Source organism: Monodelphis domestica, chromosome 6 (assembly GCF_027887165.1).
Source record: "Monodelphis domestica isolate mMonDom1 chromosome 6, mMonDom1.pri, whole genome shotgun sequence".
Lineage (NCBI taxonomy): Eukaryota > Metazoa > Chordata > Mammalia > Didelphimorphia > Didelphidae > Monodelphis > Monodelphis domestica.
This window is the reverse complement of record NC_077232.1, coordinates 124995182-125015549: the sequence shown is the minus strand read 5'-3', so window position 1 is coordinate 125015549 and position 20368 is coordinate 124995182. Positions and strand designations below refer to the sequence as shown.

The 20368-nt window shown below is 40.2% G+C and overlaps 2 protein-coding genes and 1 long non-coding RNA gene across 3 annotated transcripts in view; 1 reads left to right on the top strand and 2 right to left on the bottom strand.

Annotated features, from left to right (window-relative positions):
* Positions 1–4217, bottom strand: part of C6H4orf19 (chromosome 6 C4orf19 homolog) — a 104858-nt gene extending 100641 nt beyond the window's left edge. Inside the window, exon 1 of the mRNA XM_007496578.3 lies at positions 4084–4217. The gene's annotated coding sequence lies outside the window, so the exon portion shown is untranslated. The remainder of the gene's footprint in view (positions 1–4083) is intronic.
* LOC103097319 (uncharacterized) lies at positions 3400–20327 on the top strand. The gene is made up of 5 exons (XR_008912854.1): positions 3400–3770; positions 4008–4175; positions 4624–4736; positions 5830–5936; positions 20083–20327. It is a non-coding gene; the product is annotated as an uncharacterized LOC103097319 (long non-coding RNA).
* Positions 10671–20368, bottom strand: part of NWD2 (NACHT and WD repeat domain containing 2) — a 187551-nt gene continuing 177853 nt past the window's right edge. The window contains exon 7 of the mRNA XM_001374552.5: positions 10671–17419. Coding sequence (XP_001374589.2) covers positions 13490–17419 — 3930 coding nt within the window. The 3' untranslated portion in view covers positions 10671–13489. The remainder of the gene's footprint in view (positions 17420–20368) is intronic.

Sequence of the window (20368 nt, the reverse complement as noted above, 5' to 3'; positions counted from 1 at the left end):
ACAGAATAATTCAGTGCTCATCTAAGCAGCAATTAATATCTATTTTCCCTTTCTAGAACCAAAATTGGTCCCAAATTGCAGGAGAAGATGGGTCTCCATAATAGGAGTTGAATAGATCCAGTTGTCAAGGTTAGAAGGCTTTACTGGTAGGAAGCAAAGCAAATTCAGTTTGTTATTCATAGAAGATTGCTGGTAAGTGCTTTATTGAGATGGATGCATTGGCCTATAGATTATTAGATTTTTCTAATCTAGGTGTGCTTAAATTTGGGGCATATTATTCAGGCTGGTCATACTTAATGACTTTAGGTATTAGCTATTATCAAATGCTGACTATGCGTCATGCATTCTGAGAAGTGCTAGAGAAGGCAAAAATAGTCCTCGCCTTCAAGAAGCTTGTCTTTTAAACAGGGGAGACAACATGTAAATAATTAAAAATATAGACATAGAGTCAACAGATGGAAGGTGACCTGAGAGGGGAAGACATTAGCATCTTTGGGGTGGGGGGGACCAAGAATAGTCTTGTGTAAAAGATGAGAGTCTAGATGAGTCTGGAAGAAGTCAAGGAAGCTAAAAGACAAAGAGATGGGGGTCAGGAGAGGCAGGGGGCAGAGGAAGCAGGTCCTGGGGACTATGTAGAAAAAAAAATAATGAGAAAACTCCCCACTCCATGTCTTTTCCCATTTTCTTTTCCTTTGGCCAGTCTCCTTTTTGTCCTCTTCCAGTGATCCAGAAAGCTACATTTGACCCTGTACAGACATTCTTAGACTTCGAACTCTCTATGAGAAGCAATATGGTGACAACCTTGTTTTATGAAACTTCAGATTGACTCTAGTCCAATGGGAACTAGCCTTTAAGAAACTCCCAGACTGACCCTGGCTGAGACTGAACAGAAGGCCATCAAGCACCCATTGAGTACCCTGGATAGGAGTGGTGAATTCAGTCAGGTCTTAAGTATCCTTTTTTCTCTTAAATTTCTCTTACTGTATTTAGGCCTTTCCCAGATACCCTGATGTCTTTTCCAAGTCCCTATGCAACCAGTCAGTTGTTTCTCTTTTGTTTTACTCCAAAAAGTAGAACTATAATCCTAAATTCTTTAGTTCCACCCATTCTTGGTGTTTTTCTCAGAGATGCTGGTACCAGAGTCTTGGAGCTAATTGGTTCTGGGTGTATATGACTCTGTGTGGTGGCCATGAGAGCTCTGCTTTCCTTGTCCTGATCAAAGATGTGTTCTTTGGTGGTTCTGTGATAGCAATAGCAATAGTGCTGTGGTTCTCTAAAGGGTCCCCTGGGTCTCCTGGAGACAGGGTGCACTCAAGTTGAAAAATTATTTTTATAATAATATCAAGGTGTTTTCAATTTTAATACAGCTCTTGAGGGGGTGATCCTCAATAATTTTTTAAAAACCCTTACCTTCTGTCAATATTGTGTATTGGTTACAAGGCAGAAGAGTGGTAAGGGCTAGGCAAAGAGGGTTAAGTGACTTGCCCAGGGTCACACAGCTGGGAAGTGTCTGAGGACAGATTTGAATCTAGGACCTACCATCTCTAGTCTTGGCTCTATTTAAGAGTGTAATCCTGAAGCCAAAACGCTTAATGATTTAACTCTAGTCAATAGAATGCTAGCTTTGGAGTTTTCAAGTTATTGCTCAGTATTTTTAGACACTTCATGACCTTATTTAGGGTTTTCTAGGCAAAGATACTAAAGTGGTCTACCATTTCTGTCTTCAGTTCATTTTACAGATGAGGAGACTAAGGCAAACAGGGCTAAGTGGCTTGCTTAGGGTCACACAGGTAGTAAGTATCTGAAGTGGGATTTAAACTCAAGCTTGGTGCATTATCCACTGCACCACCTAAGTCTCAGTCATGAAATTCTGGTTCCAAATAACAGCTCAGGCATTAGTTGTTTGATCCTGGTTAAGTCATTTAGCTTCTCTTATCATTGGACTAAATGGCTTCTCAAGCCTCTTCAAGCTGAAATCATTAATCCTGTGCTCCTCTATGAGGGGGGAATGAGTATAAGATTTGTAAGGTTTCTAACAGTTTTAAATCCCATCTGTTCCTATCTTTGAAAAGTGAGGCTGTATTTATAGCATCTGTTTAGCAAAAGTAGTGCTGTGGATAGTCAAGAAGACATCTTCCGGAGTTCAAATCTGTCTCCAGACACTTAGTGGTTGTGTGACCCTGGACAAGTCACTTCACCCTGTTTGCCTCAGTTCCTCATCTGTAAATAACCTGGAGAAGGAAACGGCAAATTACTCCAGTATCTTTACCAACAAAACCCCAATACAGTCACAGAGAGGTGGGCATGAATGAACAAAAACACAGCAATTATGCCTCAAGTCAGGGCTTCTGATTTTCCAAATGAGAGTGATTGTTTGGAAGGTCCAACTTCAAGAAGCATTTAAATACCTACTGTGAAGCGAGAACTAACTCTATTAACAGATAACAAAATGAAATAAAAACGCAATCATAGTTTTTTCACCACTTGCGACTTGAGTCCTTCCTTGATCTTTCTGAGTCTCAGTTTCTACATCTGTAAAATGGAGATATCAATACCTGCCCTATCTACCTCACAAGGTTGTTGTGAAGTTGTTCCCTTCCTGTGAGTTGTGATGAGCATTCTTTTCCCCTGTCTCTTCATTGCTGCTTCTAGACCTTTTCCAAGACTGTTTCCAATGCAACGTTATCAGGCATTTATAAAAAGGTCTGCCTTTAGTAAGCCAGAACACGGGACTTCAATAGTATTTAAGAGGCATCCAAATTCCTCTGCTACTCAAAATGTTTAAAATGTCTCTTATTTCCAACAGACCAGCATTCCCAAAACAACAGGGAAAGGGGATTAAGCCTCAGGATGTTCCTACCGGGAGGAAAAACTTCCTCAATCGGCCTTCCCCTAGGAATTCCACCAACCAATCCCCAATACCTCGGGATCCTCCCATAGGAAACTCTGTTCGTTCACTGCCCGGAGTGACTCTAAGAGTTAAAAGGAGGGGAGTGGAAACTGAAACTTAGTAATGAGCTGCAGAATTAGAGTTTAAGAGGCTGAAGAGTTTAAAAAGCTGCCCTATGAAGTATACAGATTTGTCCAGGTCGGTGCCATCTGAGATAGTCGTCGCCCAGTTAAGTGTGGCCAAGCATTGCCTGACTAATTATTCAGAATTTAGCAAGCCATTTGTGCCCATTTCACTGATTACATAGTGTTCCTCATTCAGCTCCTGCAGCTGGCTACTTCTCCACTCTCGCTCACTTCCCGCCCCCTCGCATGCTCCCTCCAGTTCATCCGTCCCAAGACTGGCTCTGGCTCCTAGCAAGTTACCTAGGATACGTTTGTCTGCTAGGAAGGGTAACGCGGTTTTTCACATGTATTTAAAAGGAGTAGCTGCATTCAAGTGATTCAAAAATAAATCCAAAATATCTCATCTCGGTCATGGGGGGGGGGAGGGAGAGGGGAAGAGAGAAGAACAGTCACCCTCTCTCTGTTTTACTGGACTACATATTTGCTAAAAGGGGTTTCTTTTTTTTTTCTTCTTCTTCCACGTGGGGGGGGGAAGGGAGAGAAAATAGATTTTTTTGTTAGATTAAAAAAAATTACCTTTTAAGGCCATCTATCCTTATTTCATTGAAAAAATTCATCGAAAGTGTTGAATGACTTGTAATTTTTAACAAGATGACATTAGCCACGTTTCCAAACGCAAACTAGCAAAGGAGAGATGTTCCCTTCTTTACGCGCCTGCCTTTTCTTTTGGATTTTGAGGACTTCCCCGAATTTTGGTGAGAAGAGCGAATTTTGATTTCCCTCCTAACATCTTCAGGAAAGAAAGTAAACTGAGGAACTGGAGAAAGCTCAAAGCGAACCAAGTCAAGAGAACCCAACAGAAATAAATAAATAAATAAATAAATAAATAAATAAATAAATAAACGAAAGAAGCCCAGAGATTCCCTAACCATCCCTCCTGCTCACTTGCTCCCTCCTCTCACGTCCTCCCCCCCCCCCCCCATTCTCTCTAGATCCCTGTCCCCCCTGGCCATGTAGTCCAAGGACACGACCTGAAATCCCAAGCCAACCTAGGCGCTCTTCCCCTACCTGGGGTTTCCAAGCAGCGAAGGAAGCTGTGGACTCGGCCGATTACCATCTCCCATGGCTCCGCGTGTCTCTGGCGTGTGAATGTGAAAAATGTAAGGCTGCCCTGTTTAGCCCCAGAGTTTGTCTGACCTCTGGATGAGCCACTGTAGTTAGTGTCATTGGGTATTAAGGGATCATGTGACTGCAGATGAAAATAAAATCCTTCAAAGTTTGCATTTAATACTTCCGAGAATCTGTAACCCTTTACCTGCGTGCAAGCCAGGCGCGGAGTGAGCCTGCCAAGGCAAACTTACTTTCTATTTGCGGTTGGAGGGGGAGGAGGGGGATAAAAGGGGAAGAAAGAAGTAATTGAGTCCAACGCTTTGGGTCCCAATGGGACTCCAGGAAGAATGCCATTAAGCTGGCATATTTTGTACCTGCAGCCCTTTTAAGAACTCGGACCAATAGGGGGTGAACAGATTTGGCACAAAGTGGAAATCTCTGGCTCCCAGCACTTCCCCCAAGTCACTGGAGCCTAACCTTTTTCTCCCCTCTGTGCAGGAGAGTGCTGTGTTGGAATCTGGGCCAAGTGAAGCGGAAAATCCACGAAAGTTGCATTTTGAGAATGACAAGACACCTGGGCTGCTTATGAGGCTTCTCCCAATGCTTTCAGGGTAGTTTTTTCTTCTTTTTCTCCCCCCTCCCCCTTTTTAGTAGGAGAGTAGCGCTCCTGGTTTGAGTTTCAGAGTCAGGGAATATAGGAGACTAAGCAAATTAAACGGATAAGATCTTAGAATGGGAGAGTTGGCAGGGCAGCAGTGACTTAACCTGGGTTTCTAGCCAGCTTCACACATTAGCTATGTGACCTTGGTTATTAAGTTTATCGAATCCAGAACTGGAAGGAACCTCAGAGACCCTGTCATTCTCCTTTCCCATTTTAGAGATTATGAAACAGGCTTGGTAACATGTCTAAGGTCATATTGGTACTATGCACAAAAGGCTGGATTTGAAGCCATATGCTCTTGTTTTTTTAAAGCCCTTACCTTCTGGCCTAGTAACAACTAAGCCAGAATAATGATGTATTAATAATAGTAATAAACCAGAACAGCAAGGGTTAAACAAATGAGATTAGGTGACTTGCCCAGGGTCACTCAGCGAGAAAGTGCCTCAGGCCAAATTTGATCCCAGGTCCTCCCAACCCCAGAACTACCTCTATCTATTGTGCTACCTAGTTGCCCCAGAAGCCCCCAATCCTTTTGACTTCCTGAGCCAGTGCTTTTTCCAAAGAACTTTCAGACTTTGTTTTCTCATCTAAAATAGGGATTATATCCGTAGAATTTAACTTCAACTGGTTTTATCCAGTAAAATAACGGCTTCATAATATTAATAAATTTAAATATTTGTAAATATAAAAGCAAGCTTTCCAAACCTTACAATGCTAGGTAAATACTATTGTCATTATTAATGTTTTAGTTTTGCTGGCTCTTAAACACACAAATGACCATTAAGAAGGCTAAACTAAATCGTTAATCTTTTTGTTTGTAAATTCTGCACTGGCTGAACCCCCCCCCCTCCCATCTCGTGGCCCCTTTCCCCCTCTCCCCCCCCCCCCCAGTTTAATAAATCTAGTATTCAAACCAGTCACCACTGGACTCTACCACTGGAAATTGCCTTCGGATTAAGTCAAAGTTTTAATGGGGTTGGTGTCGGGGCTGGGAGAGAGGGGGTGATTCCTTGGCTTTAACATCTTTATATGCTCAAATTCAGGAAACTAGTAGAGACTCAAAGGAAAAAGGACCTTCTTGCCCAAGTATGTTGAACAATTGCACCACCTAGCGTCTTCCTCTCTGCTATGTCTTCAATATTCACCTCAGGTAGGGACTGAGGACAGGTAACCGAAAGCTTTGATTGGTTGTATGAAAATGTTCATTAAAAATGGAAACACTAATTCATAGGATCATCTAGCCCAATCCTCTAATTTTATAGATGAATATCCTGAAGTTGAATACCTGGATGAAGTAGGCAGCTGAAAATGAACCGTAGTCTTGTTAGGAACCCAGTACTCTTACCCGGACTTGTTTTCCCTGATTGTCCTTTTCAGTAGCCTCTTGTCAGTTTCAGTTTCTTTGACAAGAAAAAACTCAATCACTGAAATTGATGTTTCTTTTGGATAGAGATCTCTGAGAAGTTTAAAAATGTTCATCTTTAGAGCAAGTTTTGGAAATGTAACGATGCCCTGTTTTCTCCTGCTTTCATTTGCTTAGGTTTTGTTCCAGGAAGTCAGTTCCAGAACTTTTAATTCTATAATGAGATGGGAAAATTTGAAAGTATTTATTCCTATTCATGTACCCAGGAAGATTTAACTACACATCCTGGGCATGGTTATACCAGGCCAATAGTTAAGTTCAGTTAGTTCATTCAACCTGAAACTTTATTTGGTGCTACTAATTGGAGCTGAGCATAAATAAGGTTGGACATAATTCCAGTGGATTTAAAGTTCAGCCTATAGAATCCTTCTAAGTTAAAGTTAAAGCACATTGCATTCTTACCTAACCTGTGCTCTAGCAAATTAACTACTCCCTAGCCCCAAAATGTATATTCTGTGTTCTCCTTACCACCTGTCTGCTTTTATATGTATCCCTACTCCTTGAATGCCCTCCTCTTATCTTCATCTATTGCCTGGAGCCTGGAATGCCTTCCCCTATCTCAACTGTCTTTCAAAGTAAGCTCCAATGTCACTTTGGAGAACTCCAGGAAGCCAGAAACAAATGTGTGAACTCTCATAGCATTCTGCATCTTTTATACACTTCTAGACTGGGAATTCTTATGATTCATAGCAGGAAGGGACCTTAGAGATCACAGAAGTAATGTTGAAAGTATGAATTCAAATTCTGACTGTCAATCTCACCTTTTCAACATCTCCTGATTATTGTAATTGGTGGATCTCCTTCCTCTGGTCTCTTCCCATTCTAATCTATCCACCACTCAGCAACTAGAGCTTTTAGATTTCCTGGAAGTGCAGTTCTGATCATGCCTGCCCGCCCTGTCCCCCATTCAGTAAACTCCAGTAGCTTCTCATTGACTCTGGGAGCAAATACAAAATGCTCTGTTTAGCATTCAGAGTCTTTCATAAGCTAGCTCTAGCCATGCCATCCTTCCCAGACTTCACTTTACTCTCCAGCATTTACTTAAGGAACCAGTGACCCTGGCCTCCTGGCTGTTCCACAAATGTTGCACTCCATCTCTCCATGCTGAGCATTTTCTTTGACCGCTTCTATGCCTAGGCTGCTCTCCTTCCTCAGCTCTGGCTATTAAGTTCTTTGACTTCCTTTAAGTTCTTTTTTTTTTTTTTTAATCTCTTACCTGTGTATTGGTTCTAAGGCAGAGGGAGTGGTAAGGACTAGGCAATAGGGGTCAAGTGACTTGCTCAGGGTCACACAGCTAGGAAGTGTCTGAGGCTAAATTTGAACCCAGGACCTACTGTCTCTAGGACTGGCTCTCCATCCACTGAGCCACCCAGCTGTCTCCTCCCCCTCTTTAAGTTCTAACTAAAATCCCATCTTTTACAAGAAGCCTCCCAGTCCCTCTAAATTCTACTGTTTTCCTTCAATTAATCATTTGCTATTTATTCTATATAGATTTGCTTGTTTGCTGTCTTTCCCATAAGATTGAGATTCTTTGAGAGCAAGGTCTGTTTTTTTTTTTTTTTGGTCTCTTTTTGTTTCTCTAGCCCTTAGCAGAGTACCCTGCATAGTAAGTATTTACTGTTGAGTGACTGACTTTACCATTCATTATATGTTCTATTGGGGCAAATTGCTTCTCTGGGCCTCTAGTATCTTCATCTGTAAAAGACTAGATGACATCTAAGATTCTATCCAACTCTAAATCTATGATAATGTGGTTCAAGCATCTTATTTGATATATGACAAAACTAAAGCCCAGAGATGAGACATATCTTGCCCAAGGTCCCCCAAGGAGTAAAAAGGGAAGTCAGAATTTGAACCCCGGACCACAAAGTCCATGCTCTTTCCACTTTTTCATGTTGCCTCTCTTATTGGTGTGTGTGTGCACACATGAAAACACACGCTATATTTTGCTAGACTATAAGCTTTTTGCAGAACCATCCTCTGAATATATTTGGTCATGCTCCTCCTCTGTGAGACCCTGGTTTTTCCATCTTATCTTTTATCACTCTTTTTGTTCAGTCATTTTTTTCAGTTGTATCCAACTCTTTGCAACTCCATTCAGGGTTTTCTTGGCAAAGATATTGAAGCGATTTGCCATCTTCTTCTCCAGCTCATTTTACAGATGAGGAACTGAGGCAAATGGGATTAAATGGCATGCTCAAGGTCATTTTGGTAGTAAGTGCCTGAGGTCAGATTTGAATTCTGGAAGATTGTCTTCCTGACTCTAGGCCCTGCCCTCTATCTACTACACCACCTAGCTGCGCCCATTACATCTGGTTACTTTATTTGTAATAACCTTCTACTTCAGACTTTGGGTAGTACATGGTGTGGGGCTTCTCTTAGGCCTCAATTGTGTATTGTCTTTTTGCTATAATTTTGGGAGTTTTCTTTATAAATGAGCTAGTCAGGACAGTTGGAGATATGGTTTAGCTAGGACAGTGCTTCTCTTTAACATCTCTGCACTCTATCCACTGCACTGTCTACCTGCTCTCCTTACACCATTTACATTATATATATATATATATATTTACCTTCTACTTCAGAGTTCTCACAATTATAGTTTTATGCTTCTCTTAGACCTTGATTGTGTACTCTTTCTCTCTCTCTCTCTCTCTCTCCCACTCTTCTCTCTCTCTCTCTCCCCGTCTCTGTCTCTTTGTCTTTCTGCCTCTGTCTCTCTCTCTCTCTCCCCTCTCCTCCTCTTGTCTCTCTCTCTTCCCCCTCTCCCTCCATCTCTCTCTCTCTCTCTCTACCTCTCCCTCTCTCCCCCCCCCCTCCTCTTGTCTCTCTCTCTCTCTCATGGTATTAGACTGTAAGATTCATGAAGTTAGGGCTCATGTCTAATTTAACTGTGTCTCTAGCCTAAAAAAGCTGTGTCCCATAGTCTAAGGTACCTACTACAACACTCTTCATATAGTTGTAGTCTTATCAGATTGGTAGGATTGAGGAATTGTGTTGGCTGTGATGAACAGAATTCAGTTTTGTGCTTTGGATCCAAGATCCAAGAGACGGAAAAGGGGTGGATTGGATTTTTAACCCTTGGTCTTGCTGCTGCTGTTCTTGGGGCATCCACTGAATAGTATTTAGTGAATTCTTCTATGTCCATAAAAATTATTTAGGAGCTCCCAAGGCTTCCCTAAAGGTTTTGGGAGTAGACTTAAGGAAAGGTCTGCTATGCAGTAAGTAGCAACTTGTGGAATGTGCCCCTCTTCAAGACTCATCTCTAAATTATAGGTTCATAAATTCTTAGATAGATTTAGAGCTGGAAGGGATCTGAAGGATCCAGGTCTTCATTCTATAGAAGAGGAAATTCAGGCCCAGAAGGAATAAGTGACTTGCCTAAGGTCATACAAGTAGTGTCAGAGTATGGATTTGAAATCGGCTCTTCCAACTTCACATTTAGGACTTTGCCTGTTGTACCATACCTGAAGAATATTTTATTGTTCATTACTATTAATACTAAGTGTCCATTGGGATGTCTGTCTGTCCCTCCCTCCCTTCCCCCCCCCCCCACTTTTTCTTTTTTTCTTTCTTTCTTTCCTTGCTCACACTGGAAATGCAGTAGCCACTTACTGGTCCAATCCCAATAACGATTTGCATGGAAACTTTAGCCTGTTTTGTTTTTTTATCTATGCTGGTTTATGCCTTCTTAGGCAGTCTGGTGGCCTTCTCCTTGGGAGATCATCATACTGGGACCAATTAGGGTAATCTGGTTTAGCCCAAAAGGTAGCATAGAACTCAAGGAATCAACCAGTCTTAATCTCCTCAGTAGCAGGGATTATAGGCATCTGCCACTAAGTCCAGCTACTTTTGTTTAGTTTCCTTCATTCTTTCCTTCCTAACTTCCCCTTCCCATTATAACAACTTTCTTTCCTTCCTCTTTCTTTCTTTCTTTCTTTTTTCTTTCTTTTTTCTTTCTTTCTTTCTTTCTTTCTTTCTTTCTTTCTTTCTTTCTTTCTTTCTTTCTTTCTTTCTTTCTTTCTTTCTTTCTTTCTTTCTTTCTTTCTTTCTTTCTTTCTTTCTTTCTTTCTTTCTTTCTTTCTTTTCTTTCTTCCTTTCTTTCTTTCTCCTGGTCTAGAGATGGGAGGCCCTGGGTTCAAACCTAGCCTCAGATACTTCCTGTGTGACCTTGGCCAAGTCATTTAATTCCAATTGCCTAGCCCTTACTGCTCTTCTGCCTTGGAATCAATATTATTGTATTAAGTCTTAGACAGAAAGTAGGGGTTTAGGGGGAAAAAAGACCACAGATCCGTTGAATATTAGAGCACAAAGGGTCTTGAGATCCCATCTAACATAATTCCCTTCATTTTAAAGATGAAGAAATCAAGAGGCAGAGAAGTCAGGTGACTTGCCTAGGTCATATAGCATAGTTTTCATTTGTCTCATCAAACCTTCGAAAATATGCCAAAAAAAACCCTCCCAAACAAATCAGTTTATATTTTATTCATACAAACAATGCATACACAAGACTGTATATTGTTTGAGGACTGCAATAATATTCTAGTTTAACAACTCTGTAACAAAATGTAACTAAATGTAACATTTAAGAAAATATAAATCTCTGATTGGGTAATTCTTCCCAACAATACAAAGTTTACATAAAAACATTCAGTATGATCTAAGAGTTGCAAACAAGGTAGGAAAATCATTCAAATCACTCAGTACTTGCTATATTGGCTTTGACATAGAACATTCACACACACTACATATAATTCATCTTGGCATTTGATTTTTAGAAATAGTGGCACAGAGGTCCAACTTATACTACTACTAATATTGATACCTTGAATGACCTTGGTCTTGTCTCTGATGAACACTTCAGATGCAATCAACTCTAGAGTCTGTATCTATGTACCCATGTTCCTGGGTCTGTGTCTTGGCTGCTAGCTGACTTGGACTCAGGCTTACAGGGCCAGAGGAGAGCTGGCCTTGGCATGAAAAAGGATAATCTCTTGCATTGGAGCCATATCTCTAGGTCGAAGTGTCTTAGACTACATTTCAAGGTCGAATATAAAAAACAGAAGTGATATGTGGTTCCATTTTTCTCCATCAGTATTGATAATCCAGAGTTGACTATATTTCATATCACACAATCTCACAATATTCTTCTAGGGGATATAAGAGAAACTACCACTAACCTCATTTTATGGTTGAGAAAAGTAAGAAACAGAGAGGTTAGATAATTGGCTCAGGGACCCACAGCAAGTCAATGGAAGAGCCAGAAATTAAAACTGAACTGTTCAATCTTCCACTTCTCAGAGGATCTGTTGCCTCTTAAAAAAAAATCCTTTAAAAATTAGCCAAGGACATGCCATGTACTTGATATGGCAAGGGGGGAAAAGACTCTTAGCTTTTAGGATGGAACCCTTTTTCTTGAATCAGATGGAAGTTAAAAAATATTTAATAATATTTCACAGCTTCTGCCTTGAAACTGATCACACTATATAAAAGGCTCAGAACAATCCCAAAGCAGGAAGTAAAACAGATAAATAAGCCTACGTACATATGTAGAAGTAAGAAATTTATTACAAACAGGAACAGTAAAGAACCTTTGGACAGCCTTAAGATTTTATGGAATATTTTAGCACAAATACAGGCATGTTCTGTTAGTCCCAGAGTATTTGGTCATCTCTCTGCGTTCAACACAGGACAGAAGAGGAATGATAGTAAGGCAAATGTTATCAGTAGTTCATACATGGCATATCAAGAAAGCTTTCTTTCTGAGAAGTTCAGTGTAGGGGATGTAGGAGATAATTCAGACTTTCTTATACAAGAGTGAAGAGGAACCTTTTCATACAATAATAAAAGTGAACAGCTTAATTGTGTCTTAATGCCCTTATGTGAGTCTTCATTACAGCTAGCAAAATATGTACTTTGAAAGAGCCAGGAAACAAAAAGAATGCTTCTTAGTATTAAACGTTTTCTCTCAGAACTCAGGAAATAGCTTTTTAAGAAACGGTTTTTACCTTTGTACAAAACCTACATATGCAGCTTCTCTAAGACTGATCATCTGCATCTCTGTTGCCCTTTTAGCTGCCAATTGACTCTTGTCCCATCTACCCACAGCTTCGCATCTTCACATATTTTAAAAGTATTTCCCTTATAGGTTGGGATGTAGTCACTAAAGAGTTTCATATGGTCGACTTTGTTAATTTATTTCCCCCCTTTTCACTCTTTCCTTTACCTCCAGATATGTCTTCATTATCTGGATGGTCAAAGGTAGAGCAGGGTTAAGGCTGTAATTATATAATATTAATAACCAAAATGTAGCCAAACAAGAATTATTTGGCATCATGGAGATAAAACAATGGTTTTTAAAATTTAACTTAAAAACATGATAAATGATTTTGGTCAAACTGCTGTGTGTTTGTGTGTGTGTGTAAACCTACCTATTGTATCTGCATGAACTGAAGAGGTTATACTTCTGACAAATATAGAGCTAAAGCCAATATACTGTACAATTTTCTAACATCTAGATGAAGCAGCAATGTAAAGAGTATTGCTAGAAATGCCCAGTAAAGATATTCTACCCAGATGAATTCCATATTTTCAAGGAGCTATGATTCGATCTCCATAGATGTTCTCATCATGAAAGTGGATTTCAGGCCTCCATACTTTAGCTTATAGTTTAAAGAATTGCTATGGTCAAAAAGTAATTAATTGGGGGCAGGTAGGTAGCTCAGAGCCAGGCCTGAAGATGGAAAGTCCTGGGTTCAAATATGACCTCTGACACTTCCTAGCTGTATGATCCTGCCCAAGTCACTTAATTCCTATTACCCAGCCCTTACTGCTCTTCTGCCTTGGAACCAACACTTATTATTGATTCTGAGACAGAAGGTAAGGTTTTTTTTTTTTTTTAAATTAAACATCTGGTAATCAAACCTTCCAAGAAAAGCTTTCCTGAACTTGATTAGATTAGTGCTTGAGCAAGATATACAATTTATTGCAGGGCTGTTCTCAGAGCCTTTTTTATCTACCAGTGCTTGAATTCTGCTGTGGTAGCTTTTGAGAACACAGGGTCACTTCCATATGATGATAAACCTTTGGAAGAGGATTTTCATGAATTAATCTCAAGAAAAACTACAGCCAAAAATGGTTCCCATTTCAGTTGATCTTATATGTGGACAGATATAAGTTGCATTCTATTTTGCCTAAGAAATGTACCATTTCCACCTCAGAGGAAAAAAGACAGACTGATAAATGTATATCATAAATTTCAGAAAACCCATCTAAATATGTAACTAGTTGTCAGCTGCAAAACTGTGGCCTCTGCTCTCTATGGCAGAGCATACCCGGTCATAAGGATTGTGTTTTTTGGTTGGCGTTGCTTCATTTGTTTCTACAGGATCAGTCACTGTGATGGGACTGTCTCTTGCAAATACCTCAGTGGATTCTCTCCAAATACAGTCTGCAGTAGACTTAAAGCAATAGCTGTTACACTTTGGCCTGGACGCTTGTGTTGCACTGTTGAAAATTTGCCGGCTGTTTGAGGTGGCGATTTTAATCTTCAGTGCCGCATCCACCCTGTCCACTACAGTATAAATCCCTATACTTCCATCATCAAAACCAACAATGATATTTAAATGCCTTTGTGACAGTGCAAGAAAGGTTGGCGTCTTATAAAGTGAGCAAGCACCAATATTTTTGCCATCTGCGAGTCTCATGACAATTAAGCTGGAGACCGCTCCATTGTCATCCTCCTCCTCTCCATTCCGGAAGCAAATGTAGACCAGGTAGCGGCCATCTCGAGATAGCTTCTGCCGCCAGATGATTCCAGCAGCATGGACCACTCGGAGTTTACCACTATGTAGATCAAGAACATTTATATTTTCATCTCCCCGGGATATAATACCTAGTTTCCCATTGGGGGAAATCTCAAAGTCCTCTAGATTTTTTAAGAAATTGTTTGGAAGTTGTACACGTCGACAGATGACTTCGTCTGTCAGGCTCCAGATGTTCACAGTTTCTGTGGATGTTATAAACACTATGATATCAGGGCAGTCAGGTATCAATTTGAAATTTACAATCATGGTTCCATCCTCACAGCAGAACTTCTTGGTGATACTTCCTGTCCATAAACTGACGGCCAGCACTTTGTTTTTTGTAATGCCTACCACAAATGTATTTGCAGAGGTTATAAATGCATTCTGTAAAGGAGTGAGAATATTGCACACCCTGTGGCCTGTGGCCAGTCGCCAAACCCGGGAGGCATTTTCCTCACAGAGTGAAACCACAAATTGATCATTGTGTGTAATCAGCAGCTGGGATATTCTTTGCCCATTAATTCGAAAGAGGTTTTCACCACTGCTGGTGTGCCATACATATTGGCTACATTTGTCATCTGATGTTACCATCACATCCCCAGAGGAGGTGAGCACACAGTGTTCCACGATGCCTTCATGCTTAAATTCTGCCTCAATGAATCCATTGCTAAAGTTCCACTTATGGACAGACTCAGATCCATCTAGGGAATAAATGATTTCACCTCTCGCAGGTAACATCAGTCTTTGGATGGGTTTTCCAGTCTTGTCTATGTTGGACATAGCTGTAATTATATCAATGTCCCAAATAGAAAGGACACCACTTGTAGATAGAGATAGCAGCATGTTATGGTGATTAGACTTGACCAACTTGACTATGGCTCCTGAGATTTCCTGTAAGCTCGCCATACACTGTCCAGTGTCCCGCCTCCAAAAAAACACAGCTGAGGTATTTTCCATAGTAGCAATTATACAGTCTCCATTTTTGGAGAGCACCGCTGAGATAAAGCGCTCGTTGTGTTTGGCTCTGAATTTCTCAGCCACCTTCCACATGGTAGTGTCTAAGAGTTCTATGCTGAGGGCTTTGCAAATAAGAATTGCACTTTGATCTTCAGAAAGTTCAATGCTGACAACTTCACTGTCTTCTCTTCGACAATCAAAATCATCTGTTAACTGGGGATTGGTGATTTCCTCAGTGTTCCAAACAGAAAGGCTGCCCTCACTGTCAACCATGACCATTTCCTGGGCTGTGTCCAAGATTAGAAGAAACTTCACAAAGCCACCTGAAAATTCAGATGTCACAGTGGAGAGCTTTTCTCCGCTCCCTAAATGAAAGATGGTGGTTGTATTTAGAGATTGCCCACAGAAAGCGTACACTCCATCCAGAGAGCACTGGACACAAGTGACTTCATACCAGCAGTGGAACTGATAAAGAGGCCATCCATAGAGTAGATCAATGACAGTGACATCTTTGCTGGCCTCCAACCAGGCAAGGGCATGTGTAATTGACAAGGTAAACCCATTGATGAAATTAGAGCCACTGCTATGCTTGGCTCCTTTGATTTCAACTTCAGAGAGGAGGCAGGAATTTATGTTGTCATAAATCAACAGGGTGTTGTTTGTTGTGGCTACCACAAGGTACTTTTCATCTGTGGTGAGCTTCATGCCCAGAATAACAGACTGGGCTGTGGTGATTTGCCTGAGTAGTTGGCGGGTCTCTACATCCCATGTGCTAATGGAGCCATTTTCCAAAGCTGTGAGGACAGTACTTGGGTTACATGTAGGCAAAATCTCCGTGACGTGTAGATGACTAGATGACAAGGGAAGCCTCTCAGGGCTGTAAGTCACATCCATGGAAGAATGTAAGGGGACAATGGAGCAGTATTTAGGTCCATCCTTGTCACATTCCAAAAGGAGGTGTCTTAGTTTGGGTAAAGAACTGACAACTGGAAGAAGCCTCTGCTGGAGCTCAGCAGAGAGGGAGCCAGGGAATGTGATGATTTTGCTCTTGATGCTCCGAAGGGTGCTGGCCAGAAACTTCAGTTCTTTCTCCTGTGAATAATTGTAAGCCACTTCAATGTCTGCAAGGGCTTTGTCAAACTGACCAATTTTTACCATGGTGTAAAGCCAGCTGAAGTTCATGATGACTCCATAGAGGAGGTCATCTGTTTTCCCACATCTTGTCAAGTGGTGTAAAAGCTCTGACATTTTGCGATGGTTGACAAAAAAGATGTCAGGCTCCAGTGGATTGCACTGAAACACCCAAGGTTGATCTGGAACCTGTCTATCAAAAGATGCCTGCTCCAAGAAATGCTTTTCTTCCTCCAGCAAACTTCTGCTTTCCAGATCAAGGCAGCCATTCAAGTATGGATCTTCGAGGCAAAAAGCTTTCCTCCTGCCTCCAGACCAGACCCCCAGAAAGTAATCTGCCAGGATTGTATGCATTTCACGTAGGTCACTGTCATTATGTAGGTAAAGCTTCTGTGCTATCAGATGGAGGTGCCTATTGGCCCACACCAAGAGTGTGACGTTTTTCACGTGCCTTTCTATCAGGTATCCACTCAAGCCCTCCTTAAGCCTTGCGACATATATATAAGGCACCCGCAAGGGGTTACTTGGTCGTATATTTTCATTTAGCTCATTCATGACACTATTGTCCAGTGCTAAAACATCTTCCAACTCCATTTCACTCAAACCCATTTTAGCCATGGTGATATAACCCAGAGCTCGGGATACTAGTTTCTGCCCACATTTCTTCTCCAGGGACCAAAATAACTGCTCTATGCTTTCATGGACTGTGACACAGAGGGAGGACTCATCCACATCCTTGTGAGATCTCCAGTTTCTCACCTCCCTGAAGGTTAAGTTGACAAACATTGGCAATGTGCACTTGGAGAAAGCTTCATTGACATATATCTGTTGCCCTGATGTCACTTTTCTTTTGACACGTAGCAACTGGTGTTTTAGGACCTGACTGCACATTTTTCTATCCCTTGGAATCAGCTCAATGTAGTTGTCTTCTTCATGAATAAGGCACCTCAGTTTCTGCAGGATCCCATGTTTGTTGGGCAGGGTGGACAGTACTATCCGTACAAAACGGGGAAGGTGAATGGGAAGCCACCAAAGTTTTCTGGCATCATCGATGTCAGAAAGCTGTTCTAGAGCATCAAATATTATTACCAGTGGTCTCTGATATGAAGACTCATTCAAGAGATTTATAAACAAGTCCCGAAGATCATGAATCTTCTTAGGATAGCTTTGCACCAGACACCGGTAGTTAACTGCCAGTTGTTCACAGATGCTTAGAAGAAGGTTCTTAAGATCAGTACTCATGTCTGTGGTTCCCAGAAATCTTACAATTATGACTGGGTCAGATTCAGGTCCCATCTCTTCATGTAGCCAACCATAAGCCTAAAACATCATAGAAACATAATTTAAAAGTTTAGGATTTAAAAATTAAAATAGTGAAATTTTAATATCCTACTTGCCTAGATGTTAGATTTCTAAAAACTTAAGCCATATGGAATATAGCTAAGACTGGAAAAGCAAAAAAAAAAAAGCATGGAAATGGACCAAATTGAGAACAGAAAGATCATGAACATAAAATCTTACATTTACTCCCTAAGAGAAGTCCTGGAGACTTCACTCAGAATTGAATGACTCTTACAGTACACATCATTCAAAATAGATTAGTTATTTATTCAGACAACAGAAGTAGCAAATTAAAAAGCTTATATGAAAATTTGTGGCCAAGGGTTGGAAGAGGCAGGCAGATTTGACAGCAGCAAGAAGTGGCAATCGCCAGTGTGACATTGGGGAAGGAATTTTTGAAAAGTATAAAAAGCAGAAAGAAGTAACAGAACACAAAAGAATCTTTCAGGCCAGCTGTCAAAATTGTGAATCTTGAAATCCTATTTAGAGTAGTTTTAGAGAAATGTATTAAACATTAGAACACACAAATAAAAGGTGTTTGGGATAATGAAAAGAATATTGGGTTTTGGAGTTAAGAGTTTGAATCGTAGCTCAGTATTACTTATTACCTTTGAGACCTTTGTTAGGATTTCTATTAACAATAAAGATTACTAAAAATTGGAGACCTGCTTCTTACTCTAGTAAATAACTTGCCTAACCTTTGGGGACAAGGCAAATCACAAGGAGAATCAGACTTACTTGCCATTTGAATGATCTTTTCTATTTGTTGAATCTCTTAGTAACATGAAAAACTTGCATAATATCTAATTACAAATGAGATACTAGATGCATTAGGAAAAAACCATTCTGTAATCTCATTTCATAAATGTAATTTAGAACTTTAAAAATTGTCTCAATATATTTAAGTGACTATATAAAATTCATTAAAAGGACTAATTATATAATCATAGTTTAATTAGTATAACGAAATAATCAAGAGTTGGGAAGACTGTAATATGAGGCCAGACTAGAAAAGGATAGGATTCTTCTCTCTGGAAATACAAAAGCTAAGAGAGGCCATGAGCAAAGCTTTTAAAATTGTGAGGCATAAAATATGAATTCAAGAAAGCCTAATAGAATAAAACTAAAATAATAAAAGTTAAATACTAAAAGGGGTAAATTTAGAAAGATGAAATGAAATATTACTATACATAATAAGCAAACTTGTGACACTCAGGACTTCAAGAGGTTCTACAGGCTAGAAACAGAATAAGCTTAAGAAGAGCTTAAATAAAATTGAGTGAAAATAGATCCACAATGGGTGATTAGTGGAACCTGGCATTAGAGAGGAAATAAGTATGGTTTGATAGTTTCCTAACCTCTTCCCCCTTAAAATTTTTTTTGATTCTCTTTCTTATCTCCTCCCCCTTCCCCTCCCTCCCTTCCTCCCTTCCTTCCTTCCTTCCTCCCTTCTTTCTTTCCTTCCTTCCTTCCTTCCTTCCTTCCTTCCTTCCTTCCTTCCTTCCTTCCTTCCTTCCTTCCTTCCTTCCTTCCTTCCTTCCTTCCTTCCTTCCTTCCTTCCTTCCTTCCTTCCTTCCTTCCTTCCTTCCTTCCTTCCTTCCTCCCTCCTTCCCTCTTTCCTTTCTTCTTTTCTTTTTTTTTAAGTTTTTAAAACATTATTTTATTTGGTCATTTTCATACATTATTCATTGGAAACAAAGATCATTCTCTTTTCCTCTCCCCCGTTAATCCTTCCTTCTTTCCTATCATTTATATTCAAGTATTTTTTTCCCTTATACTCTGGTTAACTGGATTATTTCATGAAAGAGTATTAAGAGCAGTACAATATATAAGGGGTTGACTTATGTTCTCAAGGACAAATGAGAAAACCCTCTCAAACCCTAAACATAGTAGCAATGAAAACAGTAACTTACCATCTACTGTTGTAGACGTGTTTTATGTTGTTACATGATTGACTTTCTACCTCCCACCTGCTTTTAATTGCTACACTTAGGTCCACTTTCATTTCATCTGTAGGTTTAGCCATGCTTCAGATTCTAGGACTAATTCTAGACTTAGGCAGTGGGATATAAAGAGCCCAAGGCTGATTTCTTTGTGGATTGCATCATTAGCCTTGTCCTGATGTTATAATACCAAACCACAACCTGGTACTTCATGTCTAGTGATGGCCCTTGTTTTTAATCCCTGCCCCCCCCCCATATTAGACTCTACCTTGACTGGATGCCTAGGACTCCAGTTTTTTCCTGAATTGGCATCCTGACTTACAAGGTCCCTAATATTCCCATTGACTAGAGTCCTTCTTCTGCACTCTTATCCCTATGGCTTGGTCCAAGCTGTTTGCAGGGAGGAAGCTAGGCAGCATTGTGGATAAAGTACTAGACTTGGAGGTAGGAGGACTTGGCTTCAGTATGCTTCAGTGACTTACCAGCTAGGTAACCCTGGGCAAATCACTTAACCTCTGTCTGAATTTAATTTTTTTAGCCTGAGGAATAAATAATGGTACCTACTTCTTAAGGTGCTTGTAAGGATCAAATGAGATAATACTTGCAAAGTGCCTAATACAGTGCCTGGCACATAGTAAGCACTTAAGAAATGTTTGTTTCCTTTGCTTTATCTTTGATTTTTTTTTGGTTTGTTTCTAGATTGCGATGACCTTATTCTCTACTTGCTATCCTGAATCTCTTCTATGCTGATATCCTTTGATTACCTGCCATATCCACAATTCTGTCTGATCTCTGGGTCCTAACCATCTTTTATTGGACCCATCCTGCCAAGGAGCAAACCTTGGTTGTGAAACCAAACAAAAAATAAATACTAGGGCAATCATTTAAGATAGATAAGTTTCATTCTAACAACAGATTATATAAATAAAATTGAAATAAATTCACTTATTTTTTAAATATATGAAATGGAACTTTAAAAAAACAC